At 42.9% G+C, this 15,101-nt stretch overlaps 1 protein-coding gene across 11 annotated transcripts in view; it reads right to left on the bottom strand.

The window, feature by feature from the left end:
- The window catches only part of myo18ab (myosin XVIIIA b), a 145,687-nt gene that overhangs the window by 16,460 nt on the left and 114,126 nt on the right, over nt 1-15,101 (bottom strand). For 8 of the 11 annotated variants that reach the window (XM_014021564.1, XM_014021565.1, XM_014021561.1 and 5 more), the window contains 8 exons: nt 14,429-14,575; nt 13,386-13,499; nt 9,896-10,012; nt 9,421-9,504; nt 4,297-4,434; nt 2,823-3,008; nt 2,586-2,725; nt 1,122-1,166 (listed from right to left, as the gene is read on the bottom strand). In XM_014021564.1, coding sequence (XP_013877018.1) covers nt 1,122-1,166; nt 2,586-2,725; nt 2,823-3,008; nt 4,297-4,434; nt 9,421-9,504; nt 9,896-10,012; nt 13,386-13,499; nt 14,429-14,575 — 971 coding nt within the window. The remainder of the gene's footprint in view (nt 1-1,121; nt 1,167-2,585; nt 2,726-2,822; nt 3,009-4,296; nt 4,435-9,420; nt 9,505-9,895; nt 10,013-13,385; nt 13,500-14,428; nt 14,576-15,101) is intronic. The other 3 variants (XM_014021567.1, XM_014021559.1, XM_014021558.1) reach the window with 1 other exon arrangement.

Genomic DNA, 15,101 nt, shown 5'->3' on the forward strand with positions numbered 1-15,101 from the left:
TTTATCTGTATTTAGTCTCTATAGATTGATTTATCTGTATTAGTCTCTATAGATTGATTTACAGTATCTGTATTGGTCTCTATAGATCGATTTATCTGTATTGGTCTCTATAGACTGATTTATCTGTATTTAGTCTCTATAGATTGATTTACAGTATCTGTATTGGTCTCTATAGATCGATTTATCTGTATTGGTCTCTATAGATCGATTTATCTGTATTAGTTTTGTAGAGTGCTGAATGAATGCGTGTGAATGGGTAAATAAGGACACAGATTGTAAAGAGCTTTAAGTATCCTGGTAGGATAGAAAGTACAAAGTATATAAGTACAGTCCATTTAGCATTATAAAAGTCCAGCTGCCTTCTATCGGACCACTTAGGACTTCTTTGTGGTCCAGTACAGTTTGGGTTTAGATCAAATCTTTGGACAGAAACTGAAGRGTTGTTCAGTGTTTTTGTTCAGTCTTTCAAAATGATCTTTAGCTAGTTGAGTACAATCAAATTGCACTAAATACAGGTCTGGACCTTCTCAGTCTCCCGTTCTGAGGTGGTCTAGAGATTCCCAACCAGGGGTACACAAGCATATTACAGGGGTACGTGGAAAGATTTCMCAGGCGYGTAAAAAAWAAATAAAAATAGGACTGAGATTTGTAGGGCCCTATGATTTGACTGTAAATCATCAGATAAACCAAACTGGATTCTCTTTCCAAACTTCTCCATCTGTTGAGTTACATCTTAACCAGGTATGATGGAAAAAAACCACACATACAGCATCCTGTCGTTTCCTTTCATTAATACAAGCCCAACACAACACACTAACAATAAGAAGTTRGAGAACCGTCTCATTAAAGCTTTAGTTTAAACAAAGGTGCTGAAACACGCAGGTTGTTTTGGACCTGCAGGCCTGTGTTAGCTGTGATTCATGCAGCTSAGAGAGTGAAGACATGCAGCAGACATGGTGAGTTCATGATGCATCACATTCACTGTCTCCTCCACAAACAYACTCATGAGTTACAGTTATTATCTTCTGCAAAGCAGAACAGTCACAAGAGTTCGTGTTGAAACGTTTAAAGCCTGCCGCAGCATTYCAGTCAGGTGGAAACCAAACCAGCACGATTCTCACGTTCTGTTCTTTCTTTTCTGATACTTTGTCACCATGTYCTGCAGACTGGATGTGACGAGGAGGAAGGAAAAGATAAACAAGAGAAAACAAAACAAAACAAAAAAAAACATCAAATAAAATGGTGTCAAACACAACATAAATCAGTTAWTTACAATCCTGATCCTCAAGACAGATCTTTTCATCAGGTTATGACTAGGATTTTCTTTAGTTGATATACTGGGGTTGGACAATGAAACTAAAACACCTGGTTTTATACCACGATYATTTATTAGTATGGTGTAGGGCCTCCTTKTGCGGCTAATACAGMATCAGTTTGTCTTRGGATTGACATATACAGGTCCGGCACAGTGGTCAGAGGGATTTTAAACCCTTCTTCTTGCAGGATAGTGGCCAGGTCACTACGTGATGCTGGTGGAGGAAAAAGTTTCCTGACTCGCTCCTTCAAAACACCCCAAAGTGACTAAATAACATTTAGATCTGGTGACTGYRCARGCCAWAGGATATGTTCAACTTCACTTTCAYGTTCATCAAACCAATCTTTCACCAGTCYTGCTGTGTGTATTGGTGCATTGTCATCCTGATATACTGTATGGCACCACCTTCAGGATACAATGTTTGAACCATTGGATGCACATKGTCCTCCAGAATGGTTCGGTAGTCCTTGGCAGTGATGCACTCATCTAGCACAAGTATTGGGCCAAGGGAATGCCATGATATGGCAGCCCAAACCATCATTGATCCACCCCCATGCTTCACTCTGGRCGTGCAATGCTTCTTTGGGGCTTTTCCACACCGTAACTCTCCCAGATGTGGGGAAAACAGYAAAGRTGGACTCATCAGAGAACAATACGTTTCACATTGTCCACAGCCCAAGATTTGTGCTCCTTGYACCATTGAAACAAAAGTTTGGCATTGGCATGRGTGACCAAAGATTTGCCTATAGCAGCCYGGCCATGTATATTGACCCTGTGGAGCTCCTGACAGACAGTTCTGGTGGAAACAGGAGAGTTGAGGTGCACATTTAATTCTGCCGTGGTTTTATGTTTTTTGGATACAATCCAGGTTAGTACCCAAACATCCCTTTCAGACATCTTCCTCTTGCGTCCACARTTAATCCTGTTGGATGTGGTTGGTCCTTCTTGGTGGTTTGCTGACATTACCCTGGATACTGTGGCTCTTGATACATCACAAAGACTTGCTGTCTTGGTCACAGATGCACCAGCAAGACGTGCACCAACAATTTGTCCTCCTTTGAACTCTGGTATGTCACCCATAATGTTGTGTGCATCGCAATATTTTGAGCCAAACTGTGCTCTTACTGGTGCAATGTGCAATWAATGAAGACTGACCCCCAGGCTRGTCCAATTTAGMCATGAAACCTCCCACACTAAAAAGACAAGTGTTTCAGTTTCATTGTCTAACCCCTGTAAGTTCAGGCTGAGATTGGGTGAGCTGTGTTAGTACCTGTTGATAAGGTCTTCGTTGTCCTCGCTCTCCATCTCATCTTCGATGGCAGCCTGCAGGTCACCGATGCGTTTAAAGGCCAGCTTCAGGTCAGCCTGTAGGCTCTGATTGGCTGCTTCTAAGCTCTCGATGTCCATCTCCTGTGAATGAAAGCAGAAACAGCGTAAACTCTGCAGCTGGATGGGTCAGACCTCCACCAGCACCGAGCTGATGTCTTCTCCTCAGCTTCCTTCTCACCAGCTCATGCTTTTTGCGGCTCGCTTCAGCCTCCTTCTTGGCCAGTTCCCCCATCTCTTCTTTGATGTCTCGGATCTGTCTCTGCAGACGTTTGTTTTGCTCCTTCTCACGGTTCTCGCTGCTGAAACGCTGGTCCCTGTCTTCTGTCAGCTTTTCCACGTTCTCCTTTAGACGAGCCACCACGTTCTACAAAACATACCAGGTTAAAATAAGGTTTAAAACAGTAAAAACTTTCATCTGTCTGCAGTAAACCTGTAAAAGTTCTGTTTAATAAGCCSTAAAAACAGGTTTATCCACCCTGCTGGATACAGTCCTGACACAGACAGTTAGCCTGTTGATGGTAACGTTCAGAACACTGTTGATGTTTCAGAGATGATGTCACTGAATGACTGCCTGCTTCTGGTTCTCAGTCCTCAGTCTTTAAAATCCTCCTCATGAACCTGTAGTTTTACACCACTGACAATTATGGCATGATCTGAGGGCAAAAATTATGCTATTGGACAACTAGCAGTTGCTTCATCCTTGTAGCAGGAGACTATATCTATTCCTAAGCCAGCTACTGGTCYGATAATAATAGGYCAGCACCGGTAACTGAGAGGCCAGCATGAGCAAATGAAAAGGAGACTATTCATTTGCGTTAGCATGAGAAGCTAGMGACTAGCATGGACAAGCTGGCATTAGTATTGAAGAGGCCTCATCTCACCCAGAAAATTGAAGTTTAGAGAAAAACAGCACCGCTTTCCCCCAACCCAGCCAGTAGATGGCCGCCTCGCCTGAGCCTGGTTCTGCTGGARGTTTCTTCCTGATTAGCAGGGAGTTTTTCCTCTCCACCGTTTGCTCAGGATGGGAGACTGTGATGAAGTGATTCAACACAATCTGCTGGCTTCTTTTTCTTTAGATTGTTCTTTTTTTCATGTACAGTGCCCTGAGACAACGTATGTTGTGACTTGGCGCTATATAAATAAACTGAACTGAAATGCTCTGATCTGCAGTGAGTTTCAGGTACACCCATCAGATCCAGAATGTGCTYAGTAACAAACTCACTGATTAAAACTGATTTTCCTGTTAGAGAGCTGAGGTTTAAAATGCTAGCTTTAATATGCTGCAAACATCAATATTATGCTTTAACTGATACATTTACAAGATCAATCAAACACTTCTGATCTTCTTTTCTATTTCTTATCAATGCCTGGAATGATTCACACACACACACACGCACGCACGCACACGCACACACACACACACACTGCTCTTGTTTTAAATGGAAGAGTTTGAAACAGTAAGTTAGAGGTGTGTTGTTCCATTGATTGTTGCAGTTTTACAGCTGACCCTGGCTCCACTCATGTTAAATACATTCATGTGAGGGGACAACTCTGACTTTTGTGTTGACCTTTTAAATAACCTACAAAGATCTTGTGTGGTCTTAGAGCCCCCCTTGATGCCTCCAAGCAGCAGCTCTGGTCTGTAGTCTCACCTCCAGCCGTTTGACCTGCGTCTTTTCAAACTCCAGCTTTGTCTCCAGCTCCCGTACTTTAGCCTCCTGACGAGTGACGAGAGATTTCTCCACCATGGACTGCTCCTGGAACTCTAGCTGGCTCTGGAGCACTTGCATCTGGACACAAACACACAGACCGACCATATTACAGGATTATGTATGGATGAACGAAGGACATGGGTCGGAGGACACTCAGAGGACGAGACAGAGACAAAAGTCTGTTTTATAAAGCATTACCAACTCAGAGCACAGAAACTCAACCTTTACTTTACATCTGGACTTTTCATGCTTCAGCTGAGAAGCATGATCAAAGGAATATACATGTCTGCGAATGAACAACTGACTGATGCTCCGTGTGGTCACATTACTTCCTCACCAGACATCCACCACCAACAACTCTGCAGCTGTGTGATGTAGATCTTTGCTTTCAACTTAAAGTGGAGTTTAAAAAGAGTATTTCAAGAATCTAAAAGAAGGAGCTGAGACTTGACCCTGTCCTGCAAAAGTTCAGAGAAAACCARAAACAGGTAAGAAGCTTCTACTTCATGATGGTGTACATTCTCAGTCATCCAGGACCAGGGAAGCTAAAAACCCAAACGTAGATTCATTTCTGCAGTTCAACAGATTTAAAACATTTTAAATATGGTTCAGATTGACTACTGGTGACTTTCCTCTCCCTGGGCTGCCACCTTGGTGGAGAGGTTTGAGTGTCCCAATGATCCTAGGAGCTATGTTGTCGGGTTACCCAAGGCAAACAGGTCCTAGGTGATGGATCAGACAAAGTGCAGCCCAAAGACTTCTTATGATGAGTGCCTTAAATGGATTCAGTGTTCCCTCACCTGGACGTGGGTCACTGGGGCCCCACTCTGGAGCACGTTGGCAAGCGCCTGGTGGCCAGGCTTTTGCCCATGGAACCCAGTCGGGCACAGCCCGAAGAGGAGACGTGGGCCTCCCTTTTCATGGGCTCACCATCTGTGGGAGGGGTCAAAGGGGTCAGGTGCATTGTGTGTTGGGCAGTGGTCAATGGTGAGGAGCTTGGTGGTCTGATCCTCGGCTACAGAAGCTGGCTCTTGGGATGTGGAATGTCACCTCTCTCTGGTGGGGAATGAATCTGAGCTGATGTGTGAGATTGAGAGGTTCTAACTAGAGGGGTTGAACACTCTTTCGCTCAGGAGTTGCCCATACTGAGAGGCGCCGAGCAGGAGTGGGCATACTTATTGCCCCCCATCTCGGTGCCTGTACGTTGGGGTTCACCCTGGTGAACGAGAGGGTAGCCTCCCTCCACCTACGGGTGGGGGGACGGGTCCTGACTGCTTGTGCCTATGATCAGTTCAGATTACCCACCCTTTGTGGAGTCCTTGGAGTGGGTGCTGGAGAGCGCTCCTAACGGTGACTCCCTCGTTCTGCTGGGGGACTTCGACGCTCACGTGGGTAATGACAGTGAGACCTGGAGAGGCGTGTTTGGGAGGAACGGTCCCCCCCGATCTGAACCCGAGCGGTGTTTTGTTATTGGACTTCTGTAYTTGTCATGGATTGTCCATAACAAACACCACGTTCAAACATAAGGGTGTCCATATGTACTCTTGGCACTAGGACACCCCAGGCCACAGCTCAATCCATCGACTCAATYTGATCGACTTTGTTGTTGTTTCATCTGATCTGCGGCCGCATGTCTTGGACACTCGGGTGAAGAGAGGGGCGGAGCTGTCAATTGACCACTACCTGGTGATGAGTTGGTTCCGATGGTGGGGGAGGATGCTAGTCAGACCTGGCAGACCCAAACGTATAGTGAGGGTCTGCTGGGAACGTCTGGCTGAGTCTCTTGTCAGACARAGCTTCAACTCACACCTCCGGGAGAACTTTGAACAAATTCTGGGGGAGGTTGGGGACATTGAGTCCGAGTGGGCCATGTTCCATTCTTCCATTGWCAAGGCGGCTTACCAGAGCTATGGCCATAARGTTGTCAGTGCCTGCCATTGCGGCAATCCTCTGACACGCTAGTGGATGCTGTCAGGCTGAAGAAGGAGTCCTATCGGGTCTTTTTGGCCTGTGGGACTCCRGAAGCAGCCRATAGGTATCGGCAGTCCATGCRGAATGTGGTCCGGGTGGTCGCTGAGGCAAAAACTCGGGCGTGGGAGGAGTACGGAGRGGCCGTGGAAAAAGACTTCCGTATGGTTTTGAGGCGATTCTGGTCCACCATCCGGCGTCTCAGGKGGGGAAGTGRTTCACCACCAACACTATTTATGGTGGGGATGGTGCGCTGCTGACCTCAACTTGGGACGTTGTGGGTCGGTGGGCAGAATACTTCGAAGACCTCCTCAMTCCTACCGACATGTCTTCCCATGAGGAAGCAGAGCCTGAGGAYCCTGGATTGGACYCTCCAATCTTTGGTGCCAAGGTCACTGAGGTGGTTAAAAAGCTCCTCRGTGGCAAGGTGCYGGGGGTGGATGAGATTCACTCGGMGTTCCTTAAGGCTCTGGATGTTGTGGGGTTGCGCTGGTTGATGTGACTCCACAATATYGCGTGGACWTCGGGGGCAGTTCYCCTGGATTGGTAGACCAGGGTGGTGGTCCCCCTATTTAAAAAGGGGGACCGCAGAGTGTGTTCCAACTATAGGGGAATCACACTTCTAAGCTTCCCTGGTAAGGTCTATTCAGGGGTCCTGGAGAGAAGGGTCCATCGGATAGTCGAATCTTGGATTCAGGAAGAGCAGTGTGGTTTTCGTCCTGGTCCTGGTCAGCGGACCAGCTCTACACCCTCAGCAGGGTCCTGGAAGGTGCATGGGAGTTCGCCTAATCAGTCTACATGTGTTTTGTGGACTTGGAGAAGGCGTTCGACCGTGTTCCTCGGGGACTCCTGTAGGGGGTACTCAGGGAGTATGGGCTACCAGGCCTATTGATATGGGCTGTTAGGTCCCTGTACCACCAGTGTCAGAGTTTGGTCAACATTGCCGGTAGTAAGTCKGACTCGTTTCCRGTGARAGTTGGACTCCAACAAGGTTGCCCTTTGTCCCCGATTCTCTACATAACTTTTATGGACARAATTTCTAGGCACAGCCAAGGTGTTGARGGGATCCGTTTTGGTGACCRTTGGATCGCATCTCTGCTTTTTGCAGATGATATGGTCCTATTGGCTTCATCAGATCATGATCTCCAGCTCTCACTGGAGCGGTTTGCAGCCGAGTGTGATGCGGCCRGGATGAGGATCAGTGCCTCCAAATCTGAGACCATGGTRTTGAGCCGGAAAAGGGTAGAGTGCCTTCTCCGAGTTGGGGAGGAGGTCCTTTTAAGTATCTTGGGATCTTGTTCACGAATGAGGGAAGAATGGAGCRGGAGATTGACAGGCGGATTGGTGCTGCGTCTGCAGTGATGYGAGYGCTGTATCGGTCTGTCGTGGTGAASCGAGAGCTGAGCCAAAAGGCGAAGCTCTTGGTTTACCAGTCGGTCTACTTTCCTACCCTCATCTATGGTCACGAGCTTTGGGTAGTGACCAAAAGAACGAGATCACGGATACAAGCGGCTGAAATCAGTTTCCTTCGCAGGGTGTCTGGACTCTCCCTTAGAGATAGRGTGAGAAGCTCAGTCATCTGGGAGGGACTCAAAGTAGAGCCGCTGCTCCTCCATGTCGAGAGGAACCAGTTGAGGTGGTTCATCTGGTTAGGATGCCTCCTGGACGCCTCCCTGGTGAGGTGATCCGGGCATGTCCCACTGGAAGGAGGCCCAGAGGAAGAGCCAGGACACGCTGGAGGACTATCTTTCTCGGCTGGCCTGTGAACGCCTGGGAACTCCAAGGCGTTCCCAAAAGGGAAATCTGGGTCTCTGCTTAGGCTGCTGCCCCCGCGACCGACCCCGTATAAGCAGAAAAAAAACGGATGGACGTACGGACTAACTTTTAAAGGATTTTAAATAAATCTTGATAAATTCCTTCTATTTCCTCTAAAAACTACTTCATTTTAAAATAAACTATGGATCTAAAACCAATGAATTCCTATGCCTCAGTCATTTTGTGTGCATGTCTGTTATGTGCACATCATGAACTTTCCAGGTTCCTGGTCTTTGTTGAACTTCGTGTTAAAACATCAGGAAACAGACAAACATGGATTTCTGTTACTTTGACTAATTCAGAATGTTTGTGATGCACACAACTACAACACATTTGATCCTCTATGTCCTGACATGGGAACATGGAGACATGGARACATGAAGATATGGGGAAATGGGGRCATTTGAGGAGAAATMGCTTTAGTAAACAGAACCAAAGTCATGATTTGTCCATTGTACCGTAGAAGAACTCATACAGGTGGTCTCACTGAGCTGAGGTTAGCTGAGTCCTTAACATGGTCAAACATTTTGTGTCCTCTCCTGCTTCAGTGCAGCATATAAGATGTGGATGTTTACCAAACTGTTTCAAACCCTAAAACTATGGAATATCTTCAAGTGTCTGTGTACAGATGATGTTACTGACTCCAGGTAACACTTCATCCCAGGATTTGCAGAGTAACATTTACTGTCTGATTAAAAAAAACAGATTAATTTTGCAGAAGTCATTAAGAGCATGTAATGACATGCTTGTCTGAATTGTATAACCGAGTTGGTCGTCTGTGTCACATATCGGCTCAGCAATCTTCCCTAAGTGACACATCAATTATAAGATCTGTCAGGAGAGTTCTGCAGTGGAAATCAGCCAACGGAGTGCTCTACATTCAGTCTGAGACAGAGCTGCAGCACCAGAAGGACTCTGAAAACAGAGGAGTCTGAGGATAGAGAAGACTGAGGCCAGAGGACTCTGAGAACAGAGAAGTCCTCATCAGGTCATCAGTTGTAGATGTATGTTTTATTCAAAACACCCAGTGGTTCATGAGATATTTTACTAACAGAGAGCTGACTTCATTAGTGAAAAACAGTCTTAAACACATGACTCACTACTGATTACTTTCTGAAAGTTTCATTAAAGTCTGTTCAGTGATTATTAAGATATTTTGCTAACAGTACAGACAAGCTGTGTTTGTGTTTAAATAAAGGTAAATAAATAAATATAAGWTTATATAATAAACACCCATCAGGAGTCTGTGTTACCTTCATCCATGTGTTTGTCAGGTCTCACCTTTTCCTGAACCTCCTGCTTGTCCTTGAGGGCCTCCTCCAGCTGGGACTGCATGTCACTGATCTGGGCCAAGGTCTGGGCCGACTGAGGACACAAACAGGACAGGACAGTGGATGAGGGCATATTTTAGGAATAATTCTTTATAAACACTCAGAGAGTAAAACCTTTAATAATCTGTAACCAAACTCCCAGTCATTCAACTAATAATACTCATTTATACAATAAAGGTTACATGTTTTTAAAGAAAAAGTCACACTTCATGATATGTAATGAGTCCATCTCTCAGCCTGCTTTATGAGATTAAAATTTAATCTGTGGAGGATTACAGCTCTGATAGTTTTCAGTCTTTACATGCTCATGGTTCAGCATGAGGAAGTGGCTGTGATCTGAGTTATTAGGTCATTTTCAAACAKCCAGTCCAGAAGAAGACAGCCTGTTGAGCTGGTGTTGCAGTGCAGGTGAGTGTGGAGGAGACCTGGGCCACGGCAGCTTTGTGCTTCTTCATCAGCTCGTTCAGGTCCTCCTGGTCCTCCTCCATTTTGGACTGCAGCTCGTTCTTCTCTCTCTGCAGGCGGCTCAGCTGTTCCTCAAACTGGATGRCACAACGCAACACAAACAGAGGACAACTTACGTCACATTCACACACAAACTGTGTTTTCTAACAGAAAATTTAACTCTATTGTCCTGCACCATGACACAACTCAACCTGGTACCCTGTACTCTTACATGAAGACTGGAGAGGAAAACTCCCATCATGCCCTCAGGCAACAGGCCTGTTTTATACCAGAACACATTTTATTGTATGAAAAGGATCCAAAGTTCAAACTTTACCTTCAAACATTAATATTTTTTTTATAAAAAAAAAAAAATAGACAGAGAAAAGTAAAATACTGAATAAGATGAAGTGAATTGAGTTTTGTTCCAGCTAAAGTAACTAAACAAGTGGTAATAAAAATAAAGTGTCAGCAACAACAGGAGTGTTAAAATTTCAGTGTTAAACTTTTGGGTGTTGATTTAACACTCAGTTAGTGTTATTTTAACACTTTTTGAGTAAACTGACACCCAGTGTTGGTGTTAAATCAAAGTGTTTATTTCCTCAGTGTTGAATCAACACTGGAAAGTGTTAAATAAGATCCGCCCACAGTTAAGTCTTATATTACACTTAACAGTGTTGTTATAAAACACCATGCAGTGTTGAAAGAAATATTCTCAGTATGGGTCAGTATTTTTGTTGATTTAAAAAAGCATTTGATACTATTAACCATAGTATTCTTTTTGAAAAGTTMAATAAATATGGTATTAGAGGACCTGCATTACAGTGGGTATCTAGTTATTTGGAAAATAGAAAACAATTTGTAGAAATAAATAATGTAAGATCTGAGTTTTGTAACATCTCATGTGGAGTGCCTCAGGGTTCCATTCTCGGACCTAAGTTATTTATTTTGTATGTGAACGATTTGGTAAATGTGTCAGATCTTTTTGGGTGTGTTCTATTTGCTGATGATACAACATTCTTTTATTCTGGTAAAGATGTACATAAAACAAATGTTGGACATGATACAGACAGAAGTTATGAAAATACAAAGTTGGTTTCAACTTAATAAATTATCATTAAACTTGGATAAGACAAATTATATGATTTTCTGTAACAATAAGAGAACTATAGATGCTTCATTTAAAATTGATGATGTTGATATCTGTAGAGTCAGTGAAGTGAAGTTTCTAGGTGTCATTATTGATGAAAAACTAACATGGAAAAATCATTTAAATGGTTTAAGAACAAAAATAGCCAAATCAACTGGAGTCCTGTACAAAGTAAGAGAACTGTTCAATGATAAAGCACTGTTTATGTTGTATAATGCTATAATTGTTCCACATTTAATTTACTGTATTGAAGTCTGGGGTAAAGCTTGTAAAACTATCACAAATCCAATTTTTATTTTACAAAAAAGAGCTATAAGAATTATTGCTAGAAAAAATTACAGCCATCCATCGAATATATTGTTTCATGACTTGAAATTATTAAAATTTTATGATTTGGTTGATTATAATATTTTACTATTAATGTACAGAGCTCATAAAGGTGTCTTACCTTTCAACATTCAAGTAAATTTTGTTAAAAGAGAGAGCTGTTATCATCTTAAGGGAATAGAAATGTTTCAGAAACCTGGGTTTGTTCGGGCCTGAAGGAGCGTTCCACTTTAATCCAGGAAATAAGATTATGGAACAGCCTGGAAGATGAAGTTCAAAATGCCAGACCCTTGTATATATTGAAGAGAATGATAAAAACGAGTATTCTGAAGAAATATGGAGAATTATAAGTGAATTCATGTTTTTTGAATTGATGTCTTTTTATTTTTATTTCATTTTTTAAATGTTTTAAGTTGTTTTGATTTTTGTTGTATTTTTACTTTTATTTTTAAACATTTTTGGGTATAAAAAGGGGCAGATATTATAAGATTTATTCTTCTTCTGCTGCCTTTCATTTTATTTGATTTTATTTTGATTGCATGTTTTTCTGTACTTTAATTTGTGTTACAAATGAAATGAATAAAGAAGTACTACTACTACTACTACTACTACTACTACTATTCTGAAAAGCCCCGCCCTCTTCCACCTCATATCAGACAGAGTAATTCCTCAGCAAGGAATGCTGGGTAATCTAGTAGAAATGATGTGTTTGCATGTTTATGACTATTAAAGGAGTTCATGAGAGAAAAAATGAGTTGTTCTGGTTGTTTTCTTGTTCAGTTTGATCAAGTTGTTCAACTTTAAGTTTGTGTTATTGGCCATAAATCGACACCATGAGTGAGAGGTACTTCCTGGTGAGTGAAGGGTGACTCCATTATACTTTTCTAATGACTACTGAGTGTTAATGCATCACTACAAAGAGTTTGACTTTAACTTTGAGTCATAAATTTACATTCAATTTGATGATGTATTAACACCTTATGGTGTCTGWTAATCTTTTTAACACCATAATTTCCTTTGTTAATAATAATACACTGGTGTTATTTTAACACTGTTGAAATGTAAATGTGACACCAAGAATTGCTGAATATTAAACACCGGCTGTTTACTTTTAACACTATATTTTATCAAAACTATGGTGAAAAGACTGAACAGCTGTAGGGTCACCTGAACTCTGAGTGAAATCATCTCCGTCATGTTCAGAAACCTGTGAAAAATCAGTTTCTTCTGATTATTTCTCTGTTTCTAATAAAACCACTGCCTCTGAGACATGCCAAGGTGCACCTCAGGCACTAAAAATATCTGTAAAATCTGGGGCACGTTCGTTTACATATCACACTTTGCTGTTTTAAATTCATCTCTGAGTGCTGATGAAAGCAAACTGGAGACATTCAGAGAGGACAACGTCCTGTCCTGCTGTCACGTCTCCAAATAATCACAAGACAGAAGAAACTACTGGAGAATTATCTCCAAACTTATTCTTAAATAATATCTGATTCCAAAGGGATTGAAAAAAAAGACGTTTAGTTGTACAGTAAATAAATAACCTAAAAGCAAGGAGAGGACAGAGACAGACCTGTCTGTCCTCTCCTGGATAATTAATGATCTGTACCTTTGACTCAGCACAGAGGACTGAAACTTTTCAAGGTCTATTTCATTCTTTTATAGGCTTCAACAAAATGTTCAAATCAGAAAGTTTCTGTTGGCCTAAAACAAAACAAAACAAAAAAAAAAAAAAACCCTTCAGACTGAGGGACAGAAGGACACATGTGGCAGTGGAGAGGGACAAAAGACACTTTGACCAGTCACTGGAGAACAGGTGACCACAGACACTGAGAATAAACTAAACTAAAAAAGGTCAAGATAGAAAAAAAAATGATTAAAAATAAACCAGAAGAAAGACAGAAAAACCTTATAAATAAGTTGAATCTAGTGAGAGAAGCGTGGGCTGTCCTCTGCGGGTTGACAACACACAGAAAGATGAAGACACGTACCGCCTGCTTAGCTTTGGAGGTGTCCTCCATCTGAACGTGCAGGTCATCCATCTCCACCTCCATGGCTTTCCGAGCTTTAACTGCAGCTGCACACGTGAACTCTGACTCCTCCAGCTGCACAGAGAAAACATCTGTCAGCCAGGCTCTTCACTCTATGAGTCCTGCTGTTGGAAAGTGGAGGGATTCTCTTTATTCTAAGACTCAAAACCAGTCTATCAATTATTATCAAACATTTCAATGCTGACCACAAACTCTGATAASCATCTAACAGACATTTTTACTGGAACCACATGATGGGGTTCAGATATTAATGAAGTCATTTTAGAGGGTTCAAGAAGCGGCACAGTGGAGCAGTGGTTGCAGATGTCACCTCACAGCAGGAGGGTCACAGGTTCACCTCCCACCTGGGAGGACTTTACATGTGTATGGCGTGATGTCTAATTAGGTCACACACATTCAAAATTGGACTGTATTCCTGTAGTGGGGTGGATTAGGGTCGACTATAGTGAATTTGGTGCAGATTGGCTGAAATATGTGGAATTTAGAGCCAAACATGTCAATGGCGTGATGTCTRACTTCGTTGCACAACCATGACCASGCCTTTCACTAAAAAGTCTTTGTGCTTGAAAACAAGTTAGATCAACTTATTATCAGTGTTCTGACAYAGTTTGTTGCTGATCAGGTCAAGAAGGCCAGAGATGGAGCTTTCCATCTGGTCCAAGTGAACTTGATAAAGCGCTATATAAGTTCAGCCCATTTACCATTTTACCATCCGWCAGGGGGCGGGGCTTTGATGATGTAACATAACCACATGGTATGGTCGGACATGCAACATGGATGACTCATAACAAGCGTGGTGTAGTTTAGCTTTCTAATTGAAAGTTACATCTGTCTGAAATTGAAACAGATGGACAGAGGGAGAGCATTTATGTCACCCACCACGGCAGTGGGGGACAAGAATGTTTCTGCAGCAATTCCACCCAGGTTAAACCTGTCTGACTGTTGTACTAGTGGTACAGGATGGTGTTTAGATGGTGCTGGACCTGGTTTTTGAGCTGGGCGATCTCCCTCTTGCTGGGTGCGTTGTTCTTGATGTGGTCCAACATGATCTGAGCATCAGCCAACAGAGCCTTGGTCCTCTTCAGGTCCTTCCTCAAGCGCTTCTCTGTCTCCATGTCTGCACCTTTCTCCTGGAGGACAGGTACAGAGAGGCAGGTGAGTCAGGTCAGAAGTGTGCAACAGATGGTACGTGAAGTGAGATACAAATGGTGTGTGGAGTGTGATACAGATGGAGTGTGGAGTGTGATGCAGATGGAGTGTGGAGTGTGATACAGATGTGTCTGAAGTGTGACACAGATGGTGTGTGAAGTGTGCAACAGATGGTATGTGAAGTGAGATACAAATGGTGTATGTGGAGTGTGATACAAATGGAATGAGTGAATACAGATGGTGTGTGAAGGGTGATAGAAATAGTGTATAAAGTGTGATACAGATGGTGTTTGAAGTAGGGCTGCACCGATTAGTTGAAATAATCGATGACGTCGATTATGTAAATTTGTCGACGCAGATTTTTTATTATCGATTCGCTGTATTACATAACCACCACGTGAATGTTCATGCAATTCCATTTTGGTACCTAAAAGCATCATTGCGACCATATTGGCATAAGAGTGGTGAGTTTTCCATTCTTGTCCTGAACGCAGCATCACACAAGAG

This window comes from Austrofundulus limnaeus, unplaced genomic scaffold (assembly GCF_001266775.1).
Source record: "Austrofundulus limnaeus strain Quisiro unplaced genomic scaffold, Austrofundulus_limnaeus-1.0 Scaffold297, whole genome shotgun sequence".
NCBI classification, from domain to species: Eukaryota; Metazoa; Chordata; class Actinopteri; order Cyprinodontiformes; family Rivulidae; genus Austrofundulus; species Austrofundulus limnaeus.